At 42.0% G+C, this 27,229-nt stretch overlaps 1 protein-coding gene across 2 annotated transcripts; it reads left to right on the forward strand.

Annotated features, from left to right (window-relative positions):
* The first annotated feature begins 9 nt into the window (after nucleotides 1-9).
* Nucleotides 10-25,882, forward strand: Rhoa (ras homolog family member A). 2 transcript variants are annotated; one of them, XM_038323999.1, is made up of 6 exons: nucleotides 11-205; nucleotides 7,775-7,848; nucleotides 19,321-19,478; nucleotides 21,982-22,102; nucleotides 24,286-24,416; nucleotides 25,446-25,882. In XM_038323999.1, exons 3-6 carry the CDS (start codon nucleotides 19,323-19,325, stop codon nucleotides 25,617-25,619), a joined length of 582 nt encoding a protein of 193 aa, XP_038179927.1. In that variant the 5' UTR covers nucleotides 11-205; nucleotides 7,775-7,848; nucleotides 19,321-19,322; the 3' UTR covers nucleotides 25,620-25,882. The 2 variants fall into 2 exon arrangements, with proteins under 2 accessions (XP_038179928.1, XP_038179927.1); XM_038324000.1 differs by lacking the exon at nucleotides 7,775-7,848 and having other exon boundaries at nucleotides 10-205.
* Nucleotides 25,883-27,229: the final 1,347 nt, after the last annotated feature.

Below are 27,229 nucleotides of genomic sequence, written 5' to 3' on the forward strand. Positions count from 1 at the left end.
GGGGGCGCGCACGTCGCTCCCCGCCCTCCCGCCACCGCCCGCCCTCGTTCGCTCGCGCTCCCCGCCCGCAGCCCGCGGTCCTCCGTCGGTTCCCTCCTTAGTCCGCCGTCTCCCGCGGAGCTGCCGGTCTTCGTCTCCTAGCTTGCGGACTCGCGGACAGGCGTCCTCAGCGCGAAGAGGCCGAACTTGGAGTCGTCGCCTTGAGGTGAGCAGGAGCATTCCCTCCAGCCGCCTGGGCTCCGGGCCCGACCAGCCGGCACTTTTCCGGCCACCCGCCCGTCGCCTGGTCGCGATCGCACCCCACCTGCTGCTCTCGGCCGGCAGCCCCTGGCCCCGGCCCCTGACCTGGGGCCCCGCGCCCGAGGCGGCGGCCCCGCCCGCGCAGTCCCCGGAAGCGCGCCCCGCCGCCTCCAGTCCCCCTTCCCCCGCCCGGCCGGGCCTGGTGGAGCCCTAGCCGCCCGCCCTCCCCGTCGCTTCCTCTCAGGGCTGCGCCGGGCTGGGCGGGGGCTCTCTCGGCTGGCCCGCGACCGCGCTGGGGGTAGCCTGCCACTGTGAAGCGCGCGTGGCTGTCGGGAGTTGGAATAGGCAAGAAACTCTTTTTACAACTCCATTTTGCCTTTTACATTTTATATGGATCATTAATCACCGTTTTATACCGGGTGAGGACAGTAAGGCTTTGGGTGGATTTTCTGTTTTCAGTGCCGTATTTCTTAGAGATTGTGTAAGTAAAAGATTGTTTTGAAATCTTAGCGGTTAAGACTGTATGGGGAAAGGTATTTTCCAGTTGAAAAAACATTTTAAAAATTATTTGGAGAGGTTGCATCAAAACTGATGCATTTCTACTTAAAGTTACTACTAATTAAGAATCACTTACTGATAGGTTCTCTTTTCAGGTCGTTTTCATGAAATTGCATTTTTTGCACCCAAGTAGAGTTGAGTTTTGTTTTTTTAATTCATGTTCAGTAACATGAAGTGGAAAATTGGGACCAATTTTTTTGTTGTTGTCCCAGAATTGGTTCTACTTGTATTTTCTAATAGTCCTGAAAATTTTATTCTCTTGGTTATTCATTTGGTTCTTTCTGTCATCTGACATTCTTTTGAAATAAGTGTTTTTTGCAGGTTATATATATAACCAAATTATAGTCCCCTGACAAACCTGGAGGGGGAAAAACTCATACTTTCAGGTGTTGAATGTGGTGAGAATTTTCAACCACTTAGTGTCACATGCACAAATGTGTATGTCCATGTGGATGGCTTTTCACCTTCCACATGGCTAGTTTTGTGGTGAATACTGTTTTGAGCATTTAACCCAAGTATCATTGTTAATTAAAAATTACAAGGATAGGTCTTACTAATGAAGTCTCTCAGAGAAGTTGTTTTGAGGATTTGTCTACTTATGTGGAGCAGTGATGTTTCTTGGGGACATAAAATATATGGAGCTTGTTTTTTCTATTTTATTTTCCTCTTTGGTGCTTGAAATTAAACTCAGGCTTGGGGCATAGTGAGCAGGTGCTATATCTCTGAGCTGCTTTCCAGCCCTAAACTAACTTTGAGTCAAAGTCCAGTGCTCAACTTACATAGCCTCTATGCAGAAATCTGGAAGAAGAGAATAGGAATGTATCTAATCTGCTGTTATCTCCCCCCATCAATGTAGTATTTTAGACAGGAAAAAAAATCTTCAGGATTTACAGGCCGACTCCATTTGTAGGGGTGGAGACTGAGCTCAGGGACTTTTTTTCAAGAGAAAGGTTTATTAGTCCTCTGCAGAGAGAACAGTGGGTTGGTAATGACAGGAGAGCCACCTGCCTAAGACTTGAGAGAAATGGACACAGGGTCTGACTTGAGCCCTGGAAATTGCTTTGTAGATCTAGCTGGCCTCTTATTTTCACAGTGCTCCTGCTTCTGCCTTCTGAATAGTCCTGGGATCACGGGGTGTGGGGCACCACCTGGTAAAACTTAAATTTTTGAAGGTCATATTGGACTAGAACTGTTTTCTCAATGTACTCTCAGCTAAAATCAGGGGTCCCGTTTGCTCTCCTGTTCTTCACCTTGCAGACTGCATATTTAGGGAGAAGCTGGTTAATCCATTTGCTAAACGACTTTCAAGTTTTTGTAATGGTCATTTTCTTGCTTAGTCTTGCCTTTGAGTTTGTTAGTTTTCTCTAGGACCCAGCCTCCGGGGGTTCACTGTTAGCAAAGACAACATAATGAGCCCCCAGAATGCTTTCAGGCAGCTGTAGGCCTTTTTGACTGGATTTAAGTGGAACTGGTGAGGGTCTGCATGCATCAGATAGCAGTGATGTGTGCACATGTGTGACAGTGGTTTGTTCGAGTGTTTTCATAGTCCTCGTTCTTTGTTCATCATTAACTCCTTTTAAAAGTTCATCCTGGCTTATTAGGGTGTAAGTTATTAGAAGAGTAAAGTCTTCAGGTGTTTCTTAGTCCATGGGTGGAGTCGAAGTAGTGAGAAGAGGAGGAGGAGGTGGTTGAGTGTTGAACTAGTCTTTGGCTCGTTCTAAGCAGCCAAGAGATTGTTTAACTTCATTGAAAGACTAATTTGAGGTCAATGGATTTCCGTTGCAATATAACTACTAGCAATGATGACAAATTATACATAAATGCTGAATTTAAAAATTGGTCAGGTGACAAACCTATAATTGAAGTACTGGAGGAGATAGGAGGATTGCTAATTTGAGGCCAGCATGGGCTATATAACAAAATCATGTCTCAAAAAAAGGGGTATCCTAATAATGTCCTCTCCTCTTTATGCTCTTAATCAGCGGGCCTCAGTTGTTACACCAAAGTATTAGTGATAACTGTGTGTTACTTATCTGTTTTGTGGTACTGGGAAGTGAACCCAATTTTGATGCTCGTCAAGCATTCTAGTGCTTAGCTATACTGTTACCCTCTGTATAGTTTATTTGACGGATTGTTTTCTTCTCAGCCTGAGGCTTGAATTTACTTACCTATTTTTGGTTTTCCGAGGCAAGGTTTCTCTATATTACAATCCTCACTGTCTTGGAACTTGCTCTGTAGACCCGGCTGGCCTCAGAGGTCTGCCTGCCTCTGCCTCCCAAGAGCTGAGATTAAAGGCGTGCACCAATACCCGTCTTTATTGTTTTTATGAGACAAGAGTTTCACTCTATAGGTGAGGCTGGCCTGGAAACATACGGTGTAGCCCAGACTGGCCTTAAACTTGGGGCAGTTCTTCTTTATCCCTCCTAAGTCCTGGGGTTGCAGGTGTGAACTACCACACCTAGTTACAAACATTTAGGCATGTATCTTACTGGTATGTTTTGGTGACATTAGCTATTTGTGACAATAAATTTCAAAAATAGTTTAGTTAGCAATTTATGTAAAATCCTTATATCTTTCCCACTACCCCCATAGGGTTTCTCTGTGTAACCCTGGCCATCCAGGAACTTGCTTTGTAGACAAGGCTGGCCTTGAACTCACATCTGCCTGCCTCTGCCTCCTAAGTAATGGGATTAAAAGCCTGTGCCATCGAGGCTCAGCTTCGTGTTCCACTTTTGAGACAGTCTTATATGCAGTTCTGTTTGACTTCTCTGTAGTCCAGGCTAACCTCACTCCTGCTTCAGTCTCTGTAGTGCAAGGAACCACTGTTTCTGACCCATTTTAACCTATGGTGCTGTAGTGTTTAAGTGAAGGTTTGTATACTCATTATGCAGATCATGTGAGTGAAGACAAGGTGGGCAGTAAAGCTGCTTATTCTTGGGGTTGCTTTCAGTTTATTGGTTTTTGCTTCAGATGATTCTGGATGTACTTAAATTTTTCCTTTTGACTGCGCTTTTATATTGAGCAATCAAAATATGATCTACAGGATTATTAAATTGTAACTAATATGCAGTTCACACCAAACTGACTTGATTTGGGGAGAAAGTTTGGGATATCTTCTGAGAAGAGGTCTTGCTAGCACAACTAGATTGGGCTTAAACTCATGTCAGTCTTTTTTTTTGTTTTTGTTTTTGTTTTTGTTTTTTCGAGACAGGGTTTCTCTGTGGCTTTGGAGCCTGTCCTGGAACTAGCTCTGTAGACCAGGCTGGTCTCAAACTCACAGAGATCCACCTGCCTCTGCCTCCCGAGTGCTGGGATTAAAGGCGTGCACCACCACCGCCCGGCCTTCATGTCAGTCTTTTGTGTCCACCTGCCGAGTGCTGGAATTACCAGTGTCTGCTACCACAGTTTCTTTTCCCCTATTGGGGTAGGTAAATATATTCAGGTTTATATATGATAGTATCTTAAGTTCAAGTGATGGTAAGAGGAAAGGAACCAGCAAGTGATATAGTGGGAGGTAAAACGAGGTTAGAGAGATGGGCCAGATCGTGTAGTATCTTTAGGATATAAATTTTTTGTGTTTGTTGTTTTGTTTTACTTTTTGAGATAAGGTTTCTCTGTAAAACCCTGCTGTGCTACCATGCCCATTAGGTTTGATCTTTTTTTGTTTGGAGCCCTTACACTGTAGCCTAGGCTGGCCTAGAACTCACTGTGTGGCTTAGGCTGGCGTTTTGACTCCTGGCAGTCCTCATGAATATTAGGGTTATAGACATGAGCCACCAAGCCTTGTCTGGCTTTGGGATTGTTCTGAGATAAGATGCTTATTAACTGTTATATTTGTTTTGTTTTGAAGTTGAGGAATAATACCTGAAAAAAAAAATGAAGCAGGGTCTCATGGAGCCTGGGCTGGCTTAAAACTGGCTATGTAGCCAAGAATGACCTTAAATTTCTTGATCTTCCTGCCTCTGTCTTTCTGGTTCAGACATTGCAGATATATGTGACTATTTCTGGCTTTCTGTGAAGCTGAGTTAGAACCTTGTGATTTTCCTGTCTCTCATCTGAGTGGCGTGGCTTTATACTCGGTGGAGTTAGTTAAAACTCCTTTTTGTTGTTGTGTTTTTGTTTTTTATTTATTTTTTTATTTTTTGGTTTTCGAGACAGGTAGCTTTAGAGCCTGTCCTGGAACTAGCTCTTGTGGACCAGGTTGGCCTTGAACTCAAAGAGAACAGCCTGCCTCTCCCTCCCAAGTGTTGGGTTTAAAGACGTGTGCCACCGTGCTGCCTGGGTCCCTTCAGCGAATCTTTTTGTTTTTGTTTTTTCAAGACAAGGTTTCTCTGTAGCTTTAGAGCTTGTCCTGGAACTAGCTCTTGTAGACCAGGCTGGCCTCAAACTCACAGACTTGCCTCTGCCTCCCAAATACTGGGATTAAAGGCATGCGCCACCACCGCCCAGCCCTTCAGCTGAATTTTATGGAAGCATTTTCTCAGTTGAGATTCCCTTCTCTGATGACACTGGATTGTGTTAAATTAGCATAAAACTAGCCAGCACAGGCCACTTGTAAAGAACTTGATTATTAAGTATGAGCCCTGAGTTGAACTTCAGTACCTTGATATTAATGAATAAAACTTAAAAAGGAAATGCTATCTGATAAGGCCAGTCATTAAAATGTTAACTAGTCTAGGTGGTAAGATACAGTGATCACTGTAAGTCTTATAACTTGAGGTGATTAAAGATTTATATAATTGGGCACTAGAGAGATACTCAGTGAAAGAGCACATACTACTCTTTGCACACCTATGGCAGCTCATAAACATCCATAACTCCAGTTCAGTGAGATCTAGTGTCCTCTTCTGACCTCTAGGGGTACCAGGCACACATGTGTACATACATAATTTCAGGCAAAACACTTATGAAAAAGAAAAGAGAAAGGTTTGTAAAACAGCATGAGTAAGGTGGTTCAGTAAGGTCAAAGTGTCTGCCACCAGGCCTATCCCTGGGACCCACATGTTGGAATTTAATAGAATCAGCATTCATATGCCATACTATGACCTCTATGTGTAGCAATCGCTTGTACAAACACACAAATAAACGGGAAGGAAAAAAGTATTGTCATGAGACTTTGGTGTGTCCAGTATGGTAGTTTCCTCCTTGAATACCAACACTTTGGAAGCAGAGGGAGCTCTTGAGTTTAAAGCTATCTTTGTATGTAGTGAGTTTCCAGGCCAAGCAGGTCTATGCAGTGAGACCCTGTATCAAAAAAAGAAGAAAACATTGGGTACAGACCAGTTGAAGTGTCTCCGCAAGTAAAGACAACTGCCACAGGAGCTCTGATTTTAATTCCTGAGACCTATATGATGCAAGAGAACTGAGTTCCCCAAGTTATCCTCTGACCCTCTGCATGACACTAAACAATAAATGAATGTAGAAAAAAAAAGCCTTTTCTTAAATGGGGAAATTTGTATATAGAATTCATCTATTTTACTTTAAAAGAACAGCATGCATTATATTTGAAAAGTAAGATTGGCGGCAACATTAATGGACATGCTGACATGGAAGGGGAGATCAAATTCATGGGGTCATCCCTAGACAGAGAATTACAGGTGGGAGAAAGACTTAGCCTCTCCCTTACTGGCTGTCCATTGCAGAGTGTCCGCTCTGAAACTATCCACACAAACAACGAAAATAGACTTAGGTTGTGTTTATATATTTGTGCATACATATACATACATATGTATGTGACAATAATAAAAAACTATTAGCTTGAGGGTGTGTGGGGCATACAGAAGGGAGAAAGTGATGTAATTCTATTTCAAACAAAATTTTTTTTTCCTTTTCATTTTTGTCATCCCCACCACCACCACCCAGCCAACACACAGTTTCTCTGTGTATCATAGACTGTCCTGGAACTCACTCTGTAGACCAGACTGGCTTCAGACTCACAGAGATCCGCCTGCCTGTGCTTCCTGAGTTTGAGAGTATAGATGTGTACCATCATGCCAGGCCTTCAATTAAAAATATATTTTTAAAGTTTTTTTTTTCTTTTCTAAGATAGTGTTTCTCTATATAGTCCTGGCTGTCCTGAAATTCACTCATAGACCAGTGAATAGCCTTGAAATTTCAGAGATCTGCCCACTTCTGCTGGGATTAAAAACATGTGTCACCATGCCTGACTAACAGTAATTTTTTTTTAAGAGAAGGTCATGGATAGTATAAATGGTATATATTTATGATGTTTACTGGAAATTAGCTTTTCCTTCGATACCACTAAGTTGAGCAAAAGGTCCAGTGTGTTCAGTATTTGGCTTCACCACCCACATCCCACCGCTACAGCCAAGGAAAGCGTTGCTTCTAGAGGTGTAATGACCTTAATACTGCTTTACAAGAGGCACTAAAGACTACCCTCACCAATGATGGAATCATCACTGAGGGAATCGTTTCATCAAAGGTGGAATTCTTGAAGCTACCAAAGCTTCAGACCAGTTCCAAGCACATCTTTGTGTGCTTGCATAATTGTGATGAGTCTTTGTGTCTCTAGGTTGGTGAAGGTAGTTTGGGGTGGGCAACAAATCAAAACAATCGAGATTGATAACAATAGTGACCTCTCAAAAAAAAAAAAGCTAAAGCCGTGGGCTTCTGTAGAATTGATGGCAGGGTACGGTATGTTTTAAAGCAGCATTTTTCAACCTGCAGGTCACAACTCCTTCTCTAGAAATATGTACATTATAATTCAATTATGAAGTAGCAACAAAAACAGTTTTATGGTTGGGGGTCACTGCAACATGAGGAATTAAGTTAGAGGGTCACAGCATTAGGAAGGTTGACAAACACTGTCATAAAGTGATAGGTTGTAGTTGTGTTAAGGACTATGGCAAAGAAAGCAATTTCAGAACAGGCTCCAAAACTACAGAGAAACCCTGTCTGGACTGTTTTTTTATCTTGTTTTTGTTATAAAATGAACTTATTTTTCTTAATTTTATAGCCTTGCATCTGAGAAGTCCCAGGTACTTTGTCCAACCACTGTCACAGAAGCTGTGTTTTCAGTACCTTTGTAAGGTATGTAAATAAATATTTCTTCCTGTATTTTCTTTTCCTTTTCCTTATAGTGAAGGATCATTATTAATAGAAATTTGTGGAAATGAGGGCACTATTAATAATTACTATTAGTGATTCTCTTATCCAATCTTGAGGGGATTTTTTTAAATTATTTATTTATTATGTATACAACATTCTGCCTCCATGTATGCCTGAATGCCAGAAGAGGGCGCCATATCTCATTACAGATGGTTGTGAGCCACCATGTGGTTGCTGGGAATTGAACTCAGGACCTCTGGAAAAGCAGCAGGTCTCTTAACCATTGAGCCATCTCTCCAGCCCCTTGAGGGGATTTTTTTTTTCCCCTATTACTTATTTTGTGTCAGGACAACTGTGGAAGTCAGTTCTCTCCTTCAACCTTGTGGGTACCAGGGAATTGAATTAAGGTCTTCAACCTTGGCAGCAAGGACCTTTATCCGATGAGCCATCTTGCCAGCTCCATTTTCTTTTATATTTGTTTATATTTGGTTTTGGTAAGAATGTGGCAGTAAGAGGACAAAATGCATGAGTTGGTCCTCTCCTTTCATCATATAGGTTCTGGGCTCTAACTAGGTTGTTCAGCCTTGATGGCGGTCATCTTTTTTTTTTTTTTTTTTTTTTTGGTTTTTCAAGACAGGGTTTCTCTGTAGCTTTGGAGCCTGTCCTAGAGCTAGCTTTAGCAGACCAGGCTGGCCTCGAACTCACAGAGATCCGCCTGCCTCTGCCTCCCAAGTGCTGGGATTAAAGGCGTGCGCCACCACCGATGGCAGTAATCTTAACCCAATGAGATAACTCTCTGGTCTTGTCTCTTTTCTTATTTTTTTGTTTTGTTTTTTCTTTTTCTTTCCTTCCTTTAAGATGGGATCTTGTATAGGTCAGGTTGGTCTTGAACTCATGATCTTTCTGGTTCATCTGCCTAGCAGTAAACATATCTTGCTGCTGGTTTTGGTTAACTTTGAAATTTTTGTCATGGTATGACGGGTGGTGGTAAATGTAGTTTGTGGTTTTATCTTATTTGATAAATGGTTACTAAAAAACTATTATATTCAGGAAGTGTGCTGGAACATATCTGAAGAAAACAGACTGTCCTATCCATTGAGGGATTTTAGTTCGTTTAGTTGGTATTTTTTTTTTCCTTCCTTCCTTCCTTCCTTCCTTCCTTCCTTCCTTCCTTCCTTCCTTCCTTCCTTCTTTTAGACAAGGTCTTACTGTGTAGCCCTGGCTGACCTTGTTGTACTCACCGTGTAGACCCCGGCCTAGCTTCAGATTTACAGAGATCTGCCTGCCTTTGCTTCCTGAATGCTGGGATTAAGTGTGTGTCACCACATTGGGCCCTGCCTTATTGGAACTTTGCATTTGGTGTTACTGACTGGCCAGCAAACAGCTGGAATCCTGTTTTTTCCCTTTCGCCTGACTGCAGGCATGTGTTGTCATGTCATATCCTTTTTTGTGGGTATTAAAGCTTCACACTATGCTTCTCATGTTTGTAGTGCAAGTGCTTTACCAGTTGACCCAGTTCCTAGAAAATAAGTCTTTGTTTTCGGCTTCTATTCCCAATTTTGGTTTTTTTCGAGACAGGGTTTCTCTGCAGTTTTGGAGCCTGTCCTGGAGCTAGCTCTTGTAGACAAGGCTGGTCTTGAATTCACAGAGATCCGTCTGCCTCTGCCTCCCGAGTGCTGGGATTAAAGGCCCATTTTTGGTTTTTCAAGACAGGGTTTCTCTGTGTAGCCCTGGCTGTCCTAGAACTCACTCTGTAGACCAGGCTGGCCTCGAGCTCAAAGTCTCACCTGTCTCTGCCTTCCAAGTTCTGGGATTAAAGGTGTGCACTATGACTGCCTGGCTGTTTTTTATTATCTTTGAAAAGGGTCTCTGTCCTGGAACTCACAGAGGGTAATTTGTGGGGTGTTGATTTCCCTTGTCCACCGTGTGATCAAACCTGAGTTTGATCAGGCACCTCTATCTGCTAAACTGCTTACTAACACTATTTTTACTTTTTCATTCTGACTTCTGCAAGATTTCCTGTCTTGCACTTGTGTCTTAACACTGGATCTTACATAGTAACTCAGGCTCACCTAGAACTCACTGTAGTTCAGAATAATCTTGAAGTCTAGGCATTCCTCCTCTCTTATCCTTTCAAGTGTCAGCATTGTGGGCATGAGCTACTTGTCATTTGTGTCTGTCTTTTTTTTTTTTTTTTTTTTTTTTTTTTTTGTCACTGACCACCTTTCTTATTCAGACATGTTTGGCAGTTCCCCCTCTCTGTTTTCGTTTTATTTATTTTTGCTGTGTCTTTAAAAATGTATATATTTTGTGTATATTGATGCTTTGTCTGCAGATGCCAGAAGAGGGTACCAGATAACCTGAAACGGTTGTAAGCTGTTATGTGGGTGCTTGGAATCAAACCTGGGTCCTCTGGAAGAGCAATCAGTACTCTTAACCACTCAGCCATTTCTCTATCCCTACTTTACAGTGTTTTACTGTGTATCTAGGCTGACCTCAAACTCTGAATCTTTTGTTATAACCTCCTCATTGTAGAATTACAGGAGTGTCCCTGAGTCCATTTTCTTTTTAAAATCTGTATATGCCATGGGTCTGGGGAGATAGCTTGCTCAGTAAAGTGCTCACTGCACAGGAAAGCCTTAGCTTAGTCCCCAGTGTCCACGTAAAAAGATGAAATGGTTGCTTACGTTAGTAATACCAGCACTGGGGAGACAGAGAGAGGCAGGGAGTTGTTCCCTGGACCTATATGAGCAGTCAGGCTTTCCAAATGGATAAGCTCCAGGACCCAGTGAGAGATCCTGTTTCAAAAACAAAGTTGTAGCCGCGTGGTGGTGGCGCATGCCTTTAATCCCAGCACTCAGGAGGCAGCGGCAGGCAGATCTCTGTGAGTTCGAGACCAGCCTGGTCTACAAGAGCTAGCTCCAGGACAGGCTCTAAAGCTGCACAGAAACCCTGTCTCGAAAAACCAAAAAAAAAAAAAAAAAAAAAAAAAACAAAGTTGTAAGACTGTAAGACTCCTGAGGAATGACAGCTGAGGTTGACCTCTGGCCTCCATGTGCTCCTTCATACATGAACACACACATTAAAATATTTCTTTTGACCAGGGTCTCATTATATAATGTATTTTGCTGCCTTGCCTGGAACTCTCTATATAGGCCAGGTTGACCTCAAACTCTTAGAGATCTACCTACTTCTGCCTCTCAAGTGCTGGGATTAAATGCTTGCACAATTACACCCAGCAAAATAAGCATTTCTTAAAAAAAATTTATTTTTGCATTTTTCACTGACCTATAATAAATTTTAAAAGAAGTCTGTTGTGCCATAGATTGGCTTTATAAAGATTGTTTGATTCTAAAATTTTGTTTGTTCATGGCTAGAGAAATGGTTCAGTGGGTAAGAGTGATTGCACAGGAAGCATGAAGACTTGCACCCATGACAAAAAATCTAGACATGACTATGCCAGCCTGTAACTACAGCAGGGGGTGTGGGAGGTGGAAGCAGAGATAGGTGGATCCTAGGAGTTCCTGGGCCAGCCGGCCTGGCCAAAACGGTGAGCTTCCAGTTTAGTCAAAGGCCCCCATCTTATGGCATTAAGGCAGAGAACAGTAAAGAAAGGCATCCTTAGGGTTCATGCACCTGCATACTCAAGTGCATGCACCAGATACACACACACACAGAGATTTTTTTTATTTATTTGAGTACTGCCTATTATGTACTTGTCCAATACTGGTGAACAAGTCAGATAATGTTCTTATGTTGATGGATTTTGGCAGAGGAAACCCTGGAGGAACATGATGTATGAGGTACTAAGAGAAAGCAATAAACGGCCCTGATCTATGTTGGGAGTTGAGGAGAGGCCTTGAAATATGAATGTAGCCCTAAGCATGGACTTTACCAACAGAGATAGATAGATTCTTTATTGTTTTGGCAAGAGTAGTTCTAGGCTGTGGGTTTTAGAATTCTTGAAATTAATGTCTCCAGAATTCTTGGTTATTTTCTTATCTGTAGTACAACACTCTGCCAGAATTCAACCAATTATATTGAAACACATAGGCAGAATACTCCTACACATAAAACAAAACAAAACAAAAGAATCCTAAAAAAAATAACATTGGAGGATTAAGAGATGGCTTGGCTGCTAAGAGCACTTGCTGTTCTAGGTGGTGGTTCTCAACTTTCCTAATACTACGACCCTTTAACATAGTTCCTTATGTTGTGTTGGCCCAACCATAAAATTATTTTTTTGCTACTTCATAAATGTAATTTGCTACTGTTATGAATCATAATATAAATATCTGATATGCAGAATATCTGATATGTAACACCTGTAAAAAGGTCCTCCAACTACCCTCTTCCAGGGGATCATGAGCCACAGATTGAGAACCATTGATCTAGAAAAAAAACAAATTTGGCTCTAGTACCCACTTGGGGCTCATAACCTTCTGTAACTCAGAGTTCCAGGATTCCAATGTTCTCTTCTGGCCTCTGTGGGCACCAGAGGCCAGAATACATGCAGGTAAAACACTCATACACATAAAATAAAAATTAATAAATCTTTTTTTTTTTTTTTTTTTTTTTTTTTTTTGGTTTTTCGAGACAGGGTTTCTCTGTAGCTTTGGAGCCTGTCCTGGAACTAGCTCTTGTAGACCAGGCTGGTCTCGAACTCACAGAGATCCGCCTGCCTCTGCCTCCCGAGTGCTGGGATTAAAGGCGTGCGCCACCGCCGCCCGGCAAAAATTAATAAATCTTAAAAGAAATTAACACAGAAAAAAAACAGGTTTGGAAGAAGTGTTACTATATATATCCAGCTTTTTGGTGTGTGGGAGAGGGTGTTTCTGTGTAGCCCAGGCCGTCTTCAAACTCAAGAGATCCACTTGCCTCTGCCTCTCAAGTGCTGGGATTAAAGGCGTGTGCCACCATACCCAGCTGAGTCTTGTGATTTTTATGTGTTAAATTTTCTGTCAAATTTTTCAGCTTTGATTCCTAGAAGGCTAGGCAACTTTACTTTTGTTTGTTTTTTGAGACAAGATTTCTCTGTGTAACTACTCTTAACTGTCCTGGAACCCACTTTGTAGACCAGGCTGGCCTTGAACACCTCTCTGTTTCCCAGAGTGCTGAGATTAAAGGTGTATGCCACCACCACCCTGCAAATTTTGCTTCCCTAATAATCATCAGCATCGTATATATTTTTTTTCAATTTAAGAGAAAATGCTAAGATGTATAAATTTAAGCGTACATGTTTGAAAGATAAAGTCTCAGAATTATATACTTGAAATAATATCAATAGGATATGTGTTATAGCCTCAATTTTGAGGGAGGCATTCAAGACAGGCTTTCTCTGTGTAACAGTCCTGGCTATCTGGAACTCTCTCTAGACCAGGCTGGCCTTGAACTCACTGAGATTCATCAGCCTCTGCCTCTCAAGCGCTGAGATTAAAGGTGTGCACCACCACTGCCCAGCCTATACCTCAATTTTTAATGTTAGCCATTGAAAAATGAGATTGTTTTGCATTTTGTGTGGTGTTCAAGTGTCTGGAAATGGTAGAAAGCTTCTTGTAATTATCACTTTCTTCTGTGTAATTAACCTTTTGAAGATACATAAGGTAAAATTATAATTATCTTAAGTATGCTGGAATTAGCAATTTTTAAAGATATGGTTATTTTATCTGTTTGGAAATTTATTCATTATCTTTCTAAAATATTGTAAACATCTTGATCCTGCAGAGACATAGTAATTCAGGTGAATTATTTCCACTTCCATTCTTGGCTGGAGGACTATTTTGTGCCTGCTGGTAATGTTTTGCTAAAAAGAGTCGTGTGTGTGGATAATGTATACAGTTTCTGTCTACATGTATGCCTGCTGTTCAGGAGAGGGTGCCAAATCTTTACAGATGGTCGTGAGTCACCATGTGGTTGCTGGGAATTGAACTCAGGACCTCTGGAAGAGCAAGCAGTGGTCTTAACCACTGAGCCATCTTTTCAGGGCTGGCTAATAAGAGTCTTTAATGCATTCATTAATAGGTAGTAGTACCACCTTAGATATCCTTTTTGGCTTCTGATATGTCAAAAATAGGCTAAAAATTATTGAAGAGGTAGATATGCTGTCGGAGTTAAAAAGCATTAATCCCAGCACTTGGGACATAGAGGCAGGTGGATCTTTGAGTTTGAGGCTAGCCTGACCTCCATAAGCAAGTTCTAGGACAGCCTGTTACATAGAGAACCCCTATCTGGAAAAGGGAGAAAGTATTATGATCTATGTAGAGTCACTTGTGGGTTTTGTTTAAGGCAGGTTTTCTTTGTGCTTTGGAGCCTATCTTGGAACTTGCTCTGTAGACCAGGCTGGCCTCAGACTCACAGAGATCTGCCTGCTTCTACCTCCCCAGTGCTGGGATTACAGGTGTGCACCACCACCGCCTGGCTACTCTTTCACTTGTATGTTAAGTCCCATTCCCTTTAACCTCAAAATTTGTAGTAGTTCTTCCCTGTTATTTACGTCTGCATAAAGCCCATTAGCCAGACTTTAATAATCTTGGGTGGGTGCTGGCAAATGGTAGTCTCTATTGCCGGCAGCTGTGAGCCACTGTGCTATTTATTTGCTGTTTTTTTTTTTTTTTAATTTAATTTGCAAAATATTACTTCAAAGCTTAGGTGCCATTACCCGAATTCATGCCAAGTACAGTAGTTCTGTTGAATTTTCTCACTGCACTAAGTATAGAGATTATTGATGTGAGCCACCATGCTATTTATTTGTGTTTGGGTGTTTTGCCTGCATGGATGGGTATGTGCACCATGTACATACCTGATGTTTGCAGAGGTCAGAAGAGGACTTCATATCACCTGGAACTGCAGTTACAGACATCTGAGAGTATCCATGTGGGTGCTATGAACCAAATCCTGGTTCTCTGCAAGGGCAGTAAGGTGTAGTTGTTTTTTTGTCCTCCCCCCCCTCTTTGGGATCCGTCTCCCAGCTCCCAAATAAACACATGGAAACTTATTCTTACCTATGAATGCCTGGCCTAACCGTTGCTTGTTTCTAGCCAGCTTTTCTAACTTAAATTATCCCATTTCTCTTTAACTATGTTTTGCCTCTGGGCTTTTTACCTTTCTTTAATTTATATAACTTTCTTTCCTTCTTGCTTCATGCCTTGCTGGGTGGCTGGCCCCAGCATCTTCCTCTCCTCCTTTTCTTGCTCTTCCTCTTTTCCTTAGGTTTCTCCTATTTTCTCCACCTGTCAGCCCCATCTATTTCTCTCTCCTGCCTAGCTATTGATTGTTCAGCCCTTTATTAGACCAATTGGGTATTTTAGACAGGCAAAGTAACAGCTTTACAGAGTTAAACAGATGCAACATAAAAGAATGCAACAAAAAGGCTGGGCGATGGTGGTTCATGCCTTTAATCCCAACACTTAAGAGGCAGAGACAGGCAGATCTCTGTGAGTTTGAGGCTAGCCTGATCTACAAAGCAAGTTTTAGAACAGGCTGCAAAGCTACAGAGAAACTCTGTCTTTAAAAATCCAACCGCCACCCCCCCCAAAAAATCTTTGCATCATTAAACAAATATTCCACAGCAAAAAGAAATATAACACATCTTAAACTAATATTTCACAACAGTAAGTGCTCTTAATGGCTGAGAAATTTCTTCCACATACACAGATGGCCCTTGCATCATGTACCCTCTTTTTTTTTTTGTACCTTTTTTTTTAAAAAATTGTGTTTCATTTAGCCATTGCTGTATAGCCAAGGATGACCATGAGCTTTTGATTCTCTAGCTTCCCCTCCTAAGTGCCCGGCCTTATAGTCTGCCCACTATCTTAGTTATCGTTGCTGTTGCTGTGATGAAACACCATGAGCAAAGCAGGGTGAGGAGGAGACAGGAACTGATGCAGAGATCATGAAGGAATGCTACCTACTGGCTTGCTCATGTGGTTCTTATATAACCTAGGACCTCCAGCCCAGGGACACCATTACCCACCATTGATGTAGGATTCCCCTCTGTATGTTATGAACCTACACACCATGGATGGGTCCTCTCAACCAAAGAATGGATAAGGAAAACGTGGCACATTTACACAATGGAATTGTAAACAGAAGGAAAAAAAATGACACCTTGATATTTGCAGGCAAATGGATGGATCTAGAAAACATACTGAGTGAGGTAACCCAGACACAGAAAGACAAATACCATATGTACTCACTCATAAGTGGCTGGTTAGCCTACAATTCACAATCCCAGAGAACCTAGACAGCAAAGAGGACCCTAAGAGAGACATACATGGATCTAATCTACATGGGAAGTAGAAAAAGACAAGATCTTCTGAGTAAATTGGGAGCATGGGGACCATGGGACAGGGTAGAAGGGGAGGGGGGCAGAGAAAAATGTATAGCTCAATAAAATCAATTTTTTAAAAAATGGGTATGTCCTTTAAAAAAAGAAAATGCATTTTCTCAGTTGAGGTCCCTCCTTTAAAAAGACTATAGTATGTGTCAAGTTGGTAAACCATCTACCATATTCCTTTTTAAAAATACCAACTTTTAGGGGCTGGAGAGATGGTTCAGTGGTTGAGAGCACTGACTGCTCTTCCAGAGCACCTGAGTTCAATTCTCAGCAACCACATGGTGGCTCATGGCGATCTATAATGAGATCTGGTGTTCTCTTCTGGCAATCAGGCATACATGGAAGGAATGTTGTATACATAATAAATAAATAAATTTTCAAAAATAAGATGCTAACTTTTAGCCAGGCAATAGTGGCTCACACGCAGTACACAGTACTTGGGAGGCAGAGACAGGTGGATCTTTCAGAGAAACCCCATCTCAAAAAAAAAAAAAAAAAAAAAAAAAGGAAAGCACCCACACTGCCCTTAGTGTGTGTGTGTGACAGAGAGAGAGAGACAGAGACAGAGGTGAGTGTCAGAGTCTCTCCCTGGCCTGGAACATACCAAGTAGCAAGTAGTCTCCTCCTTAATGAGCCCAGGGGATCTTTCTGCCACCACCTCTCTAGTGCTACTTAAAAAAGTGTGCCACCACATCTGGCATATTTGTTGTTGTTGTTGTTGTTGTTTGTTTGTTTGATACAGGGTTTCTCTGTAGCTTTGGAGCCTGTCCTGGGACTAGGTCGTGTAGACCAAACTGGTCTTGAACTAACAGAGATCCATCTGCCTCTGCCTCCCAAATGTTGGGATTAAAGGTGTGTGCTCCTGCCACCTGGCAACATCTGACATTTTTAATATGGGTTCTGGAGATCAACTCCAGGAAAGCAAACACTTTACCAACCCAACTGAACTGTCTGTTTTGCTTTGCTTTGTTTTGTTTGAGACAGTTTCTCTATTTAACAGCCTTGGCTATCCTGGAACTTGCTAGCCCCAAACTCAGAGATCCACCTGCTTCTGCCTCCTTAGTGCTGGGATTGAAGTCATTCATGACTATGCCTGGCTCAGATGTGGTTTTATGATACAAGCTCCAAGAGAGACCTAAGGCTGTACTTCGCGGCAACACATATTTGGGAAAGGGTTGGTTTAGGGCCAGAAAAAAATGGGTAAGTAGCGTGCTTCTTTCTGAGGAAAGAAAAGAGGTTTTCAGTAAAGACCTTTATTTGCACTGAAGCAGTTAGAAATGTTTAAGGTTAGTGAGTAGGTGAAGGTGTTTGGTTTAAAAAGGTGGGAGACTTGGCTGGCAAGATGTTTAGCTAGTAGAGGTGTTAGCTGCCAAGCCTGATAACCTGAGTTTGATTCCTGGGCTCCACGTGGTAGCAAAGAAATTTCCTGGATGTTGCTCTCTTGACTGCCTACCACCTGTTCGCTGACATGTGTGCCTTCCTCCAACAAATAAACGAACAAATCAATGTAGTTTTTTAATTTTTTCAAAGGAAATGGGAAGAGAATTTTTTGTGTTGTAATTTTAGAAAATCCTAAATACCATGCATTTTGGCATTGAGAATATCCTGAAGGCTTATGGCAAACGTGATTGGAGCCCAGCCACAGGAACAGGATCGCTGTTGTACTCTTGGGGAGGGGGGGGGTGGATGTGCGCGCGCATGTATATTTGTGGAGGTCCACTAGTTTATTTCTTCTACCACCTGGGTCTTGGGCATTGATTTAAGGTCATCATGCTTGGCAGCAAAGCACCCTTTTCTAGAAGATGGCATCAGATCTCCTGGAACTGATGTGCTCAGAATTAAACCTAGGTCTTTTGTAAGAGCAGCCAGTGCTCTTAATCGCTGTGTCTTTTCAGCCCAACTGCAAATACCTTTATGCCTTAAGTCATAATGCTGCTCAAATTTTAAGAGGCATGAAATTCCAAGTATAATTGAGTATAGTCCTAGCTAGGTTTTGATAAATGTAGACTGGGCTCATATAATAAACATTATTATATATAGACATATGTGTGCATTGGCACATGTGGAGGTCAGAGGACAAGTTGTACTTACTACTAGTTGGTTCTTCTACCCTGTGAGTCCAAGGAATTAAACTGAAGTTGTTAGGCTTGATGGCAAGTACCTTAACCAACTGAGCCGTCTCATCATCCCAACTTCTTGCTGAAACATTCTTAGAAACAGTCCCTCATAGAGCCCAGACTGGATTCAGACTTCCTATGTAGCTGAATATGACTCTTGAGCTCCTGATCTCTTCTTTCCAAGTGCTAGGATTACAGGGGTGTACTACCACACCTGGATATTCTTCGTGTTTTGATACAGAGTCTCACTATGCTCAAGCTGTTCTTAAACTTTTTGGTTTTGTGTAGTTCTGTGGTCTAGGATTAAACCCAGGGTTTAGAAAATGTTAGTCAAGTGTTGTACCACTGAGCTACATCTGCAGTCCTTGAATATCCAGTGTAGTTCAGGCTTAAAATCATGTCCCATTATGCTTTGCAAAATTTATTTTTGTTTTTATTTTTGAAATAACACATACTATATCTTACGCTGGCCTGGAACAGACCCTATGTTGGAAGTAAGCCCCCTCTCTGGCTTTCCAAGTGCTGTGATAACAAGCATGAGCCACCATGCCAAGCTGTAAAACTATTCATTTTTCTGATTGTTCATTGTTAGTGTATAAAAATTGCTATCTTCTGACAGGCTTTTTCTGTGCTGGTGATCTGAGTGTAAATCCTCATACTTGAGCAGTAAGCACTTTACTGAGACAGTCCCTTGATTGGTAGATCGTTTTATTATTTTTGTTTTGTTTTTGTTGTTTTGAAACAAGGTCTTACTATGTAGCTCTGACTGTCCTGAACTTACTGTGTACACTAGATGGGCTTCAAAATTCCTTAGATCTGTTACCATGCCCTGTCCATATCCTACAGTATTACATCATTCATTGTGATAATTTATGTTTTGTTTTATTTGAGACATAGTCTTCTTATAGTCCAGCTCCCCTTTCTACCCCCACAGCTACTGAAATGTGTTGTAATCTGGGGCTGCTTACGTATTCAATACCTTTTTTTTGTTTTATGTTTAAGTGATGGCTGCCATCAGGAAGAAACTGGTGATTGTTGGTGATGGAGCTTGTGGTAAGACGTGCTTGCTCATAGTCTTCAGCAAGGACCAATTCCCAGAGGTTTATGTGCCCACGGTGTTTGAAAACTATGTGGCAGATATAGAAGTGGATGGAAAGCAGGTAAGTTCAAGTTCCATGATAACTGACGTCTTAGTATGTTAGGTACCTGATTTAATTGAATAAGCCTTTTTTACACAGTGTAGCAAAAATGTTAGGAACAGAAATCCATTTTCCCCTGCCACTTTTCTTTTGGGATTTGGGTTGGTTGATTTATTAGTGGTTGGTTTTTGAGACAGTTTCATTTACCTCAGGCTGGTTTCTTTTTTTTTTTTTTGGTTTTTCGAGACAGGGTTTCTCTGTAGCTTTGGAGCCTGTCCTGGAACTAGCTCTTGTAGACCAGGCTGGCCTCGAACTCACAGAGATCCGCCTGCCTCTGCCTCCCGAGTGCTGGGATTAAAGGCGTGCGCCACCACCGCCCGGCTCAGGCTGGTTTCTATATCACTCTTGAACCAAGGTTGGCCTTGAACCCCTGATTTTCTAGGCTCCATCTTATTTATTTCTGAAATGGGGTCTAATATTCAGGATTTTCCTCCTGCTGCCTTCAATATGAGATAATTACAGGTGTGTGCATTAATGCCCAACTAGTGTGTAGTGTGTTAGATTCACTGCTTGGAGCTCCAGAATTTCACAAACAATACAGAAAATGCAAGATGGGCTTGGTAATTCATGTCTGAAACCCTACAGAGTAAATTCCAGATCTGGGGACTTAAAGAAATGCTCTTGAGGGGGGGGGGGGAGCTGGAGAGATGGCTCAGCAGTTAAGAACACTGGCTGTTCTTCCAGAAGTCCTGAGTTCAATTCCCAGCAGCCATATAGTGACTCACAACCTTCTGTAATGAGATCTGGTGCCCTCTTCTGGCTTGCCAGCAGAACACTGTAAACATTATAAATAAACAAACAAACAAACCTTAAAAAAAAAAAGGAAATGTTCTTTGGATGCCAGGCAGAGGTGGTGCACGCCTTTAAGCCCAGCACTTGGGAGGCAGAGGCAGGTGGATCTCTGAATTTGAAGCCAGTCTGGTCTACAGAGCTAGTTCCAGGACAGTTAGTTCTACACTGACTTTCTTTCAAAAAAGAAAGAAATGTTCTTTCAGAGTACCTGGATTCAATTCCTATCACCTCCATGGGCATCAGGCACATAGGTGGTGTGTGTATATATATATACACACACACACACAAAACATTCATACACATAATATAAAAACAAATCTTTCTTAAGTTCCAGATCAGCCTCAGCTAGTAAGAGGTTACTCATCAAATAAATACATAAATATAAATAGGTGAGTAAATGAAGCTGGGGGTATAGCTCAGCTGGTTAGTGGATGCCTTCTGTTCAACCTCCAGTACCACATAACCAGGTGTGGTGACACATGTTTCTACTTGGCAGGTAGAAAGTTTGAGGCTAGCTTTGGAGTACATCAGATCCATCAGATCTTTTTTTTTTTTTCTTCTTTAGTTTTTTGAGACAGGGTTTCTCTGTAATTTTGAAGCCTACCTGAAACTAGCTCTTGTAGACCAGGCTGGCCTCAAACTCACAGAGATCCGCCTGCCGCTGCCTCCCAAGTGCTGGGATTAAAGGCGTGTGCCACCACTGCCTGGCATTAGATCTTATTCTTACAGTAAAACTAACTAAAAAGGTATTCCAGCCTAGCACATGGCATACACAAGTAATCCCAGCACTTGGCAGGGGCAGGTAGACTGCAAGTTAGAGGCCAGAACGGACTGCAGAGTAAAACCATGCCTCCTAGAAGGAAATAATCCTGGTGGGGTAGCACAGGCCTGTAGTTGTAGCTACTCAGAAGGTTGCGGCAGAGACATCACAAGTCATGGCCAGTGCACACGGGAGACTGGTTATGTAGCTCAGTGGTAGAACAACTTGCCTAACATACCTGTGGCCCAGTGCTCGGCTGGGGACTGTGAGAGCCAATGTATTTTTTGAAGGTGACCCACCATTGCAGCATGTTACCGTCCCAGTCTTCATGGATGCTTGGAAGCAAGTGTTTCTGGGAACCTGATGAGAAGACTTTTTTTTGCTTGTTTTTGTTTTTCAAGATAGAATTTTTTTGTAGCCCTAACTGGCTCACTCTGTAGACCTTGAACTCTCATATACCCCTTCTTGCTGTTCAAATCCATGACCTTTTTTCATTGTGCGTGTATATGTATGTATTTCTAAATACATAAGTACAACATAGTCTGTTTAATGTTAACTTTATGTTTTCAGAGCTGACTGTTTGGCATTGATAGCTAGTTGTATTTTTTTCTCAGGAAGACTGTTTTCTCCAGCTCAGTTGAGTTACCCTTAGTTCCTTGTGTAGGGTTTTATAAACTACAGAATTTTATTAATTGAACGTTTTGAATTGTAGCGCTCTATTCTGTTAACAAATATGCTATTTTAATAAAATAATACTGTTTAAATGCCCTGTATTTTGATTTGATTCTCAGAAAGATCAATAGCTTTTACTGTTTTGGACAGTCTTTTGTTTAAATTTAGTAAATGACCCTTTTTTGGAAAATAGGTGGTAATATTAACATTGCACTTGTGTGGTTGTTTTTCCTATCACAGGTAGAGTTGGCTTTGTGGGACACAGCTGGACAGGAAGATTATGATCGCCTGAGGCCTCTCTCCTATCCAGATACTGATGTTATACTGATGTGCTTCTCCATTGACAGCCCTGATAGTTTAGGTGAGTAGCCTTGCAGGCTCGTCAGTTTTCACTGTCTATTTAAATGGGAAAGATCTATGTTTTGGGGGTCCTTTTTGGGTATCAAGTGGTAGAAAACAGATATTCTGACATTCTTTCAGAAAATGAATCATGCTAGGTAGTGGTGGCACGTGCCTTACTCAGGGTTTTGGAGCATGGGCTTATGGATTCCATTTTATTCTCAGCCTCTTGGTGTGTGTGGGGTGTGTGTATTGGAAGAGGTGTTAATTTTTTTCTTGAAATGCTCACGTGATGTCTCTACTTATTGAGGTGGCTCAATAGGTAGAGACATCTGTTACCAAGCCTGATGATCTAAATTTGGTCTCCAAGACCTAACATAATAGGAAAAAAACGACTTTTAAAAATTGTTCTGTGGGCTGGAGAGATGGCTCAGAGGTTAAGAGCATTGCCTGCTCTTCCAAAGGTCCTGAGTTCAATTCCCAGCAACCACATGGTGGCTCACAACCATCTGTAATGAGGTCTGGTGCCCTCTTCTGGCCTGCAGGAATAGATGCAGACAGAATATTGTATACATAATAAATAAATATTTAAAAAAAATAAAAAAAAATAAAAATTGTTCTGTTCTCTGACCACCACAGATATACTGTGTAGCACATGTGTGCCCATACAGGTACACACTAATAAATGAGTGAGTAAATGTGATAGACCTTTAAAAGTGTTTTTTTTTAAATATTTATTTATTTATTATGTATACAATATTCTGTCTGTGTGTATGCCTGCATGCCAGAAGAGGGCACCATACCCCATAACAGATGGTTGTGAGCCACCATGTGGTTGCTGGGAATTGAACTCAGGACCTTTGGAAGAGGAGGCAATTCTCTTAACCTCTGAGCTATCTCTCCAGCCCCCTAAAAGTGTTTTCACACTGCTAAAATTCAATCTCAGGACTTCCTACATGCTTAGATCTAGGTTTAGTATTGTGTTTAAATGTGTAATTTGGGTCTGGTGAGATTCTATAGATGGTAAAAGTGCTTGCTACCCAGCCTGAGGACCTGAGTTCAATCCCTGTTTATTAAATTGTAAAAGCAGCAAACCACTCCTGCAAATTGTCCTCTGAACTCAACATAGAAATGTCACAGTGACATGTGCACACTTGATAACTAAATGTAAAAGGTCTCTAATGCAGTGGTGGATCTAGGACCAAAACTGGACAAAGCTTTTGGCTGCCTGTATCTCTTCACAGTACTTTGATTTTCGAGACAGACTTGCTCTGTAGACCAGAACCTACAGGGATCTGCCTGCTTTTCTCTCCAGAGTGCCAGAATTAAAGGTGTGCGCCACCAAAACCTAGTGGTCATGTCCATTATTACTATTGCAGGAATTATGGTGGCATGCAGGCAGACATGGTGCCAGCAAAGGAGCTGATAGTTCTCTGTCACAGTAAGCCTACCTTGAACATACAAACCTCAAAGCTTTTCTCCACAGTGATGCACTGCTCCAGCAGGACCACACCTCCTAATAGTGCCACTCCCTTTAGGCCAAACATTCAGACTCATCAGTCTGTGGGGGCCATTCCTATTCAAACCACCACAAGATTCAAGAGCAAGGTGGAAAGAACATTGACCTTGGCTGCTATGATCTTTCTACCAGCAATGACAGGCATAATCTGTGGGCAGGCTTCCTCTGTGGGACAGAATTTTGGTTTGGGGGGTTTTGTTGTTTGACACAGGGTTTCTCTGTGGGGTAGCCCTGGCTTTTGGAACTTGCTTTGTAGACCAGGCTGGCCTCAAACTCAGAGATTCTCCTGCCTCTGCTTCTGAGTGCTAGGATTAAAAATGTGTACTGCCACCATCTAACTGATTTTGCCTTTTTCTATAATTTTGAGATTAATAGATATTTTTCATTATATAAGATTCAAAATGTTTTTTAAGTGTGTGGTGTCTTTGTGGGTGTACACAAATGTTCTTGCCACGGTGCACATGAAGGTCAGAGGACAATAAGCAAGAGACAGTGTAGTGTCTTCTGCCACTTGGGGTCCAGTGGGTGGCAAGCACCTTTACCTGCTAAGTGATCTTGTCAGCCCTCAATGTGCTTTTGAAACAACAATGGAAAAAGAAATGCCCTTATAGTTTAATTAGGATTCTTGGAGTTCTTCAAAATTATATTAGAATTTATTCTCAGATTTTGTGCATTTTCTCTTTCAGAAAACATCCCAGAAAAATGGACTCCAGAAGTCAAGCATTTCTGTCCCAATGTGCCCATCATCCTGGTTGGGAACAAGAAGGATCTTCGGAATGATGAGCACACAAGACGGGAGTTAGCCAAAATGAAGCAGGTATGGTATGGGGGCAGGGGAACTCAAGTGAACAGGGTCTCATTTGTGTAGCCTTAGCTGGCCTGGAATTCAGAAATTACCTCTCTGCCTTCTGGGTGCTGGGATGAAAGGTGTGCACCACCACACCTAGCTTCCCTATAGTAGTCTTAAAACTTTATCACCCAGAATAAACCCTCATAAACCATACTGTTTTAGAATTCCAGAAGTTCTTTTCTGCCTGTCCAACCTTGATTGGCAGGGGCCTGACCAAGGGGATTCCCTAAGGCTCCTTACTCACTGAGGTTGGATGTCTCTTAGCCGTGTTCTTAAGGAGTGCCACCCTGGAAAGGAACCATCCCAACAATAGTTACTCCTTTAGATGCAGACACTTCCTTTCCCTCTCCAGTGGCCAAAGGATCAGGAAATCTTGAAGCTAGTTATTAGTCCAGACAGAAACTCCAAATTCCATTATAAAAAACAAATCTTGACTTTTCAAATACAGGTGCTCTAATGTCAGAGCTTCTCTGGTGAAGGAGGAGTATTTAGTGAGCGTCTTTAACCCAAAGAAACCAGGTGTCCACTCCTCACCAGTGAGTGCTTTTGTTATTACCTAACTTGTTCCCTTGCACTGTACTCAGTAAACTCTTCTTGGGCTGGGAGTACAGTTCAGTGGCTTACCTAGCACCAGTGTATGACAGAAACAGTTATTACTTGCTCTGGATTTCCTTACTCAAAATCTCCCAGTTTCTCTGACCTCCTCTCTCTGCCAACAATAAAAAAAGTAGGTTTAATAGACATACTAGTTTCAGGATTTAAATATATAATTGAGACTTTTATAAAACAGTTTAAATCTGGATTGGTTTAACTTTTTTTCAGCCAAGAGTGTTGCGATGTTCCTTTAGTCCCAGCTATTGAGGTTGAGGCAAGAGACTCACCAGGTCATCCTCAGCAACGTACTGAGATCCTATGTCAAACAAAACAGTTGGAAAAACAATCTTAAATGCTCTATGTCTCCATAAGTAAAACTTAAGCACTCTCTTTTTCTGCCAGGAGCCGGTAAAACCTGAAGAAGGCAGAGATATGGCAAACAGAATTGGCGCTTTTGGGTACATGGAGTGTTCAGCAAAGACCAAAGATGGAGTGAGAGAGGTTTTTGAAATGGCCACGAGAGCTGCTCTGCAAGCCAGACGTGGGAAGAAAAAATCTGGGTGCCTCATTTTGTGAAGCCTTGTGCAAGCACAGCCCTCACGCGGTTAATTTTGAAGTGCTGTTTATTAATCTTAGTGTATGATTACTGGCCTTTTCATTTATCTATAATTTACCTAAGATTACAAATCAGAAGTCATCTTGCTACCAGTATTTAGAAGCCAACCATGATTATTAATGATGTCCAACCTGTCTGACCAGCCAGGGTCTTTCTGACACTGCTCTAACAGCTCTCTCTGCACTCCACCTGACACCAGGCGCTACATCAAAGAATTTCGTAACTACTTTATAACTAACATGTCCTGCCTCTCCTCTGTCAGCTGCAAGAACTCTGGTTGAGTCACATACTGCTCCCAGAGCTTTCCTCTGCAGACCCCATGGCAGAGCTCTGGGGAAGACATCCAGTTTTTTGAAAACTTGCTCAGCCAGAAAGGCCCAAGTCCACGAAGCTGTGGCAGAGTTACAGTTCTGTGGTCTCATGTTAGTTACCTTATAGTTACTGTGTAATTAGTGCCACTTAATGTATGTTACCAAAAATAAATATATCTACCCCAGACTAGATGTAGTATTTTTTGTATAATTGGATTTCCTAATACCGATATTTGTCATTCCCACAGAAAGTGTATTGTGTTTTTTGGGTTTTTTTTTTTTGTTTTTTTTTTTTTAAAGAAAGTGTATTTGGAAATAAAGTCAGATGGAAAATTCATTTTTAAAATTCCCATTTTGTCACTTTCTCTGATAAAATATGGCCATATCTCCCCCTATTTAGCCCTATATCATCATCCCAGTACCCCTTTCCAGACTGGACTAAGTAAATAGGAATTTGGTTTCACGCCTGAGGCAGTTACACCTTGGAGGTGGCAAAGCCTTTCTCCCCTGGACTGCAGGGTCTGGCTCTAAATCACAGTGCTCCTTTCTCCACACTGTATCCAAGGTGCCTCCCAGAGGAGCCACCAGTTCTTAAGGGTGGCAAGGGAGGCTTTCTCTTCTCCAGCTGACTAAACTTTTTTTCTGTACCAGTTAATTTTTCCAACTAATAGAATAAAGGCAGTTTTCTAAACTTCCTGTATCCTGGTGTGTGTTTTGCTTTCAGCTGGGCTAGGGGCAGGAAGTGGGAAGACTCAGACTCGCTGACCATCTCTCCATAGGTTCCTTGAGTGGTGCCAGCTCCTCCCACTCCCACACTTGGCTCCTCCCAAGAATATAAAATAACTATCCTGTACACATGCAAATCTCAAAAGAGGATTGGAATGCCCTGTAGTGAGATGAATGGGGAACCAGGGACTGGATTTTCTTGACTAATACCAAGATGCACTGGGAGCAGAAAAATAGAACCACCAGAAGCACTGATATTACAATGCTTTTGTGCAAGGTTCTGAGATCAGCTGGCTTGGAACCTGGGACCCTGAATGCCTCTTCTCCACCCTCCAGTTTATCCTTACTAAAACAGCTGCAAGAACTTAGCCTAACAGCCAGTTTGCAGTGCTATTAAAAACACTACACAGCCGGGTGGTGGTGTACACCTTTAATCCCAGCACTCCAGAGGCAGAAGCAGGCTGATCTCCGCGACTTGGAGACCAGCCTGGTCTACGGAACTAACTCCAAGACAGCCAAGGTTACACAGAAAC

Source organism: Arvicola amphibius, chromosome 3 (assembly GCF_903992535.2).
Source record: "Arvicola amphibius chromosome 3, mArvAmp1.2, whole genome shotgun sequence".
In the NCBI taxonomy this organism is placed as follows: domain Eukaryota; kingdom Metazoa; phylum Chordata; class Mammalia; order Rodentia; family Cricetidae; genus Arvicola; species Arvicola amphibius.

Bases quoted from the DNA above. Each gene is read 5' to 3' on its own strand.
- Rhoa (XM_038324000.1), top strand. From the start codon at position 19,323: ATGGCTGCCATCAGGAAGAAACTGGTGATTGTTGGTGATGGAGCTTGT. The intron at 22,103-24,285 runs GTGAGTAGCCTT...TTTCTCTTTCAG, and splicing joins TGACAGCCCTGATAGTTTAG to AAAACATCCCAGAAAAATGG. The intron at 24,417-25,445 runs GTATGGTATGGG...TTTTTCTGCCAG, and splicing joins AGTTAGCCAAAATGAAGCAG to GAGCCGGTAAAACCTGAAGA.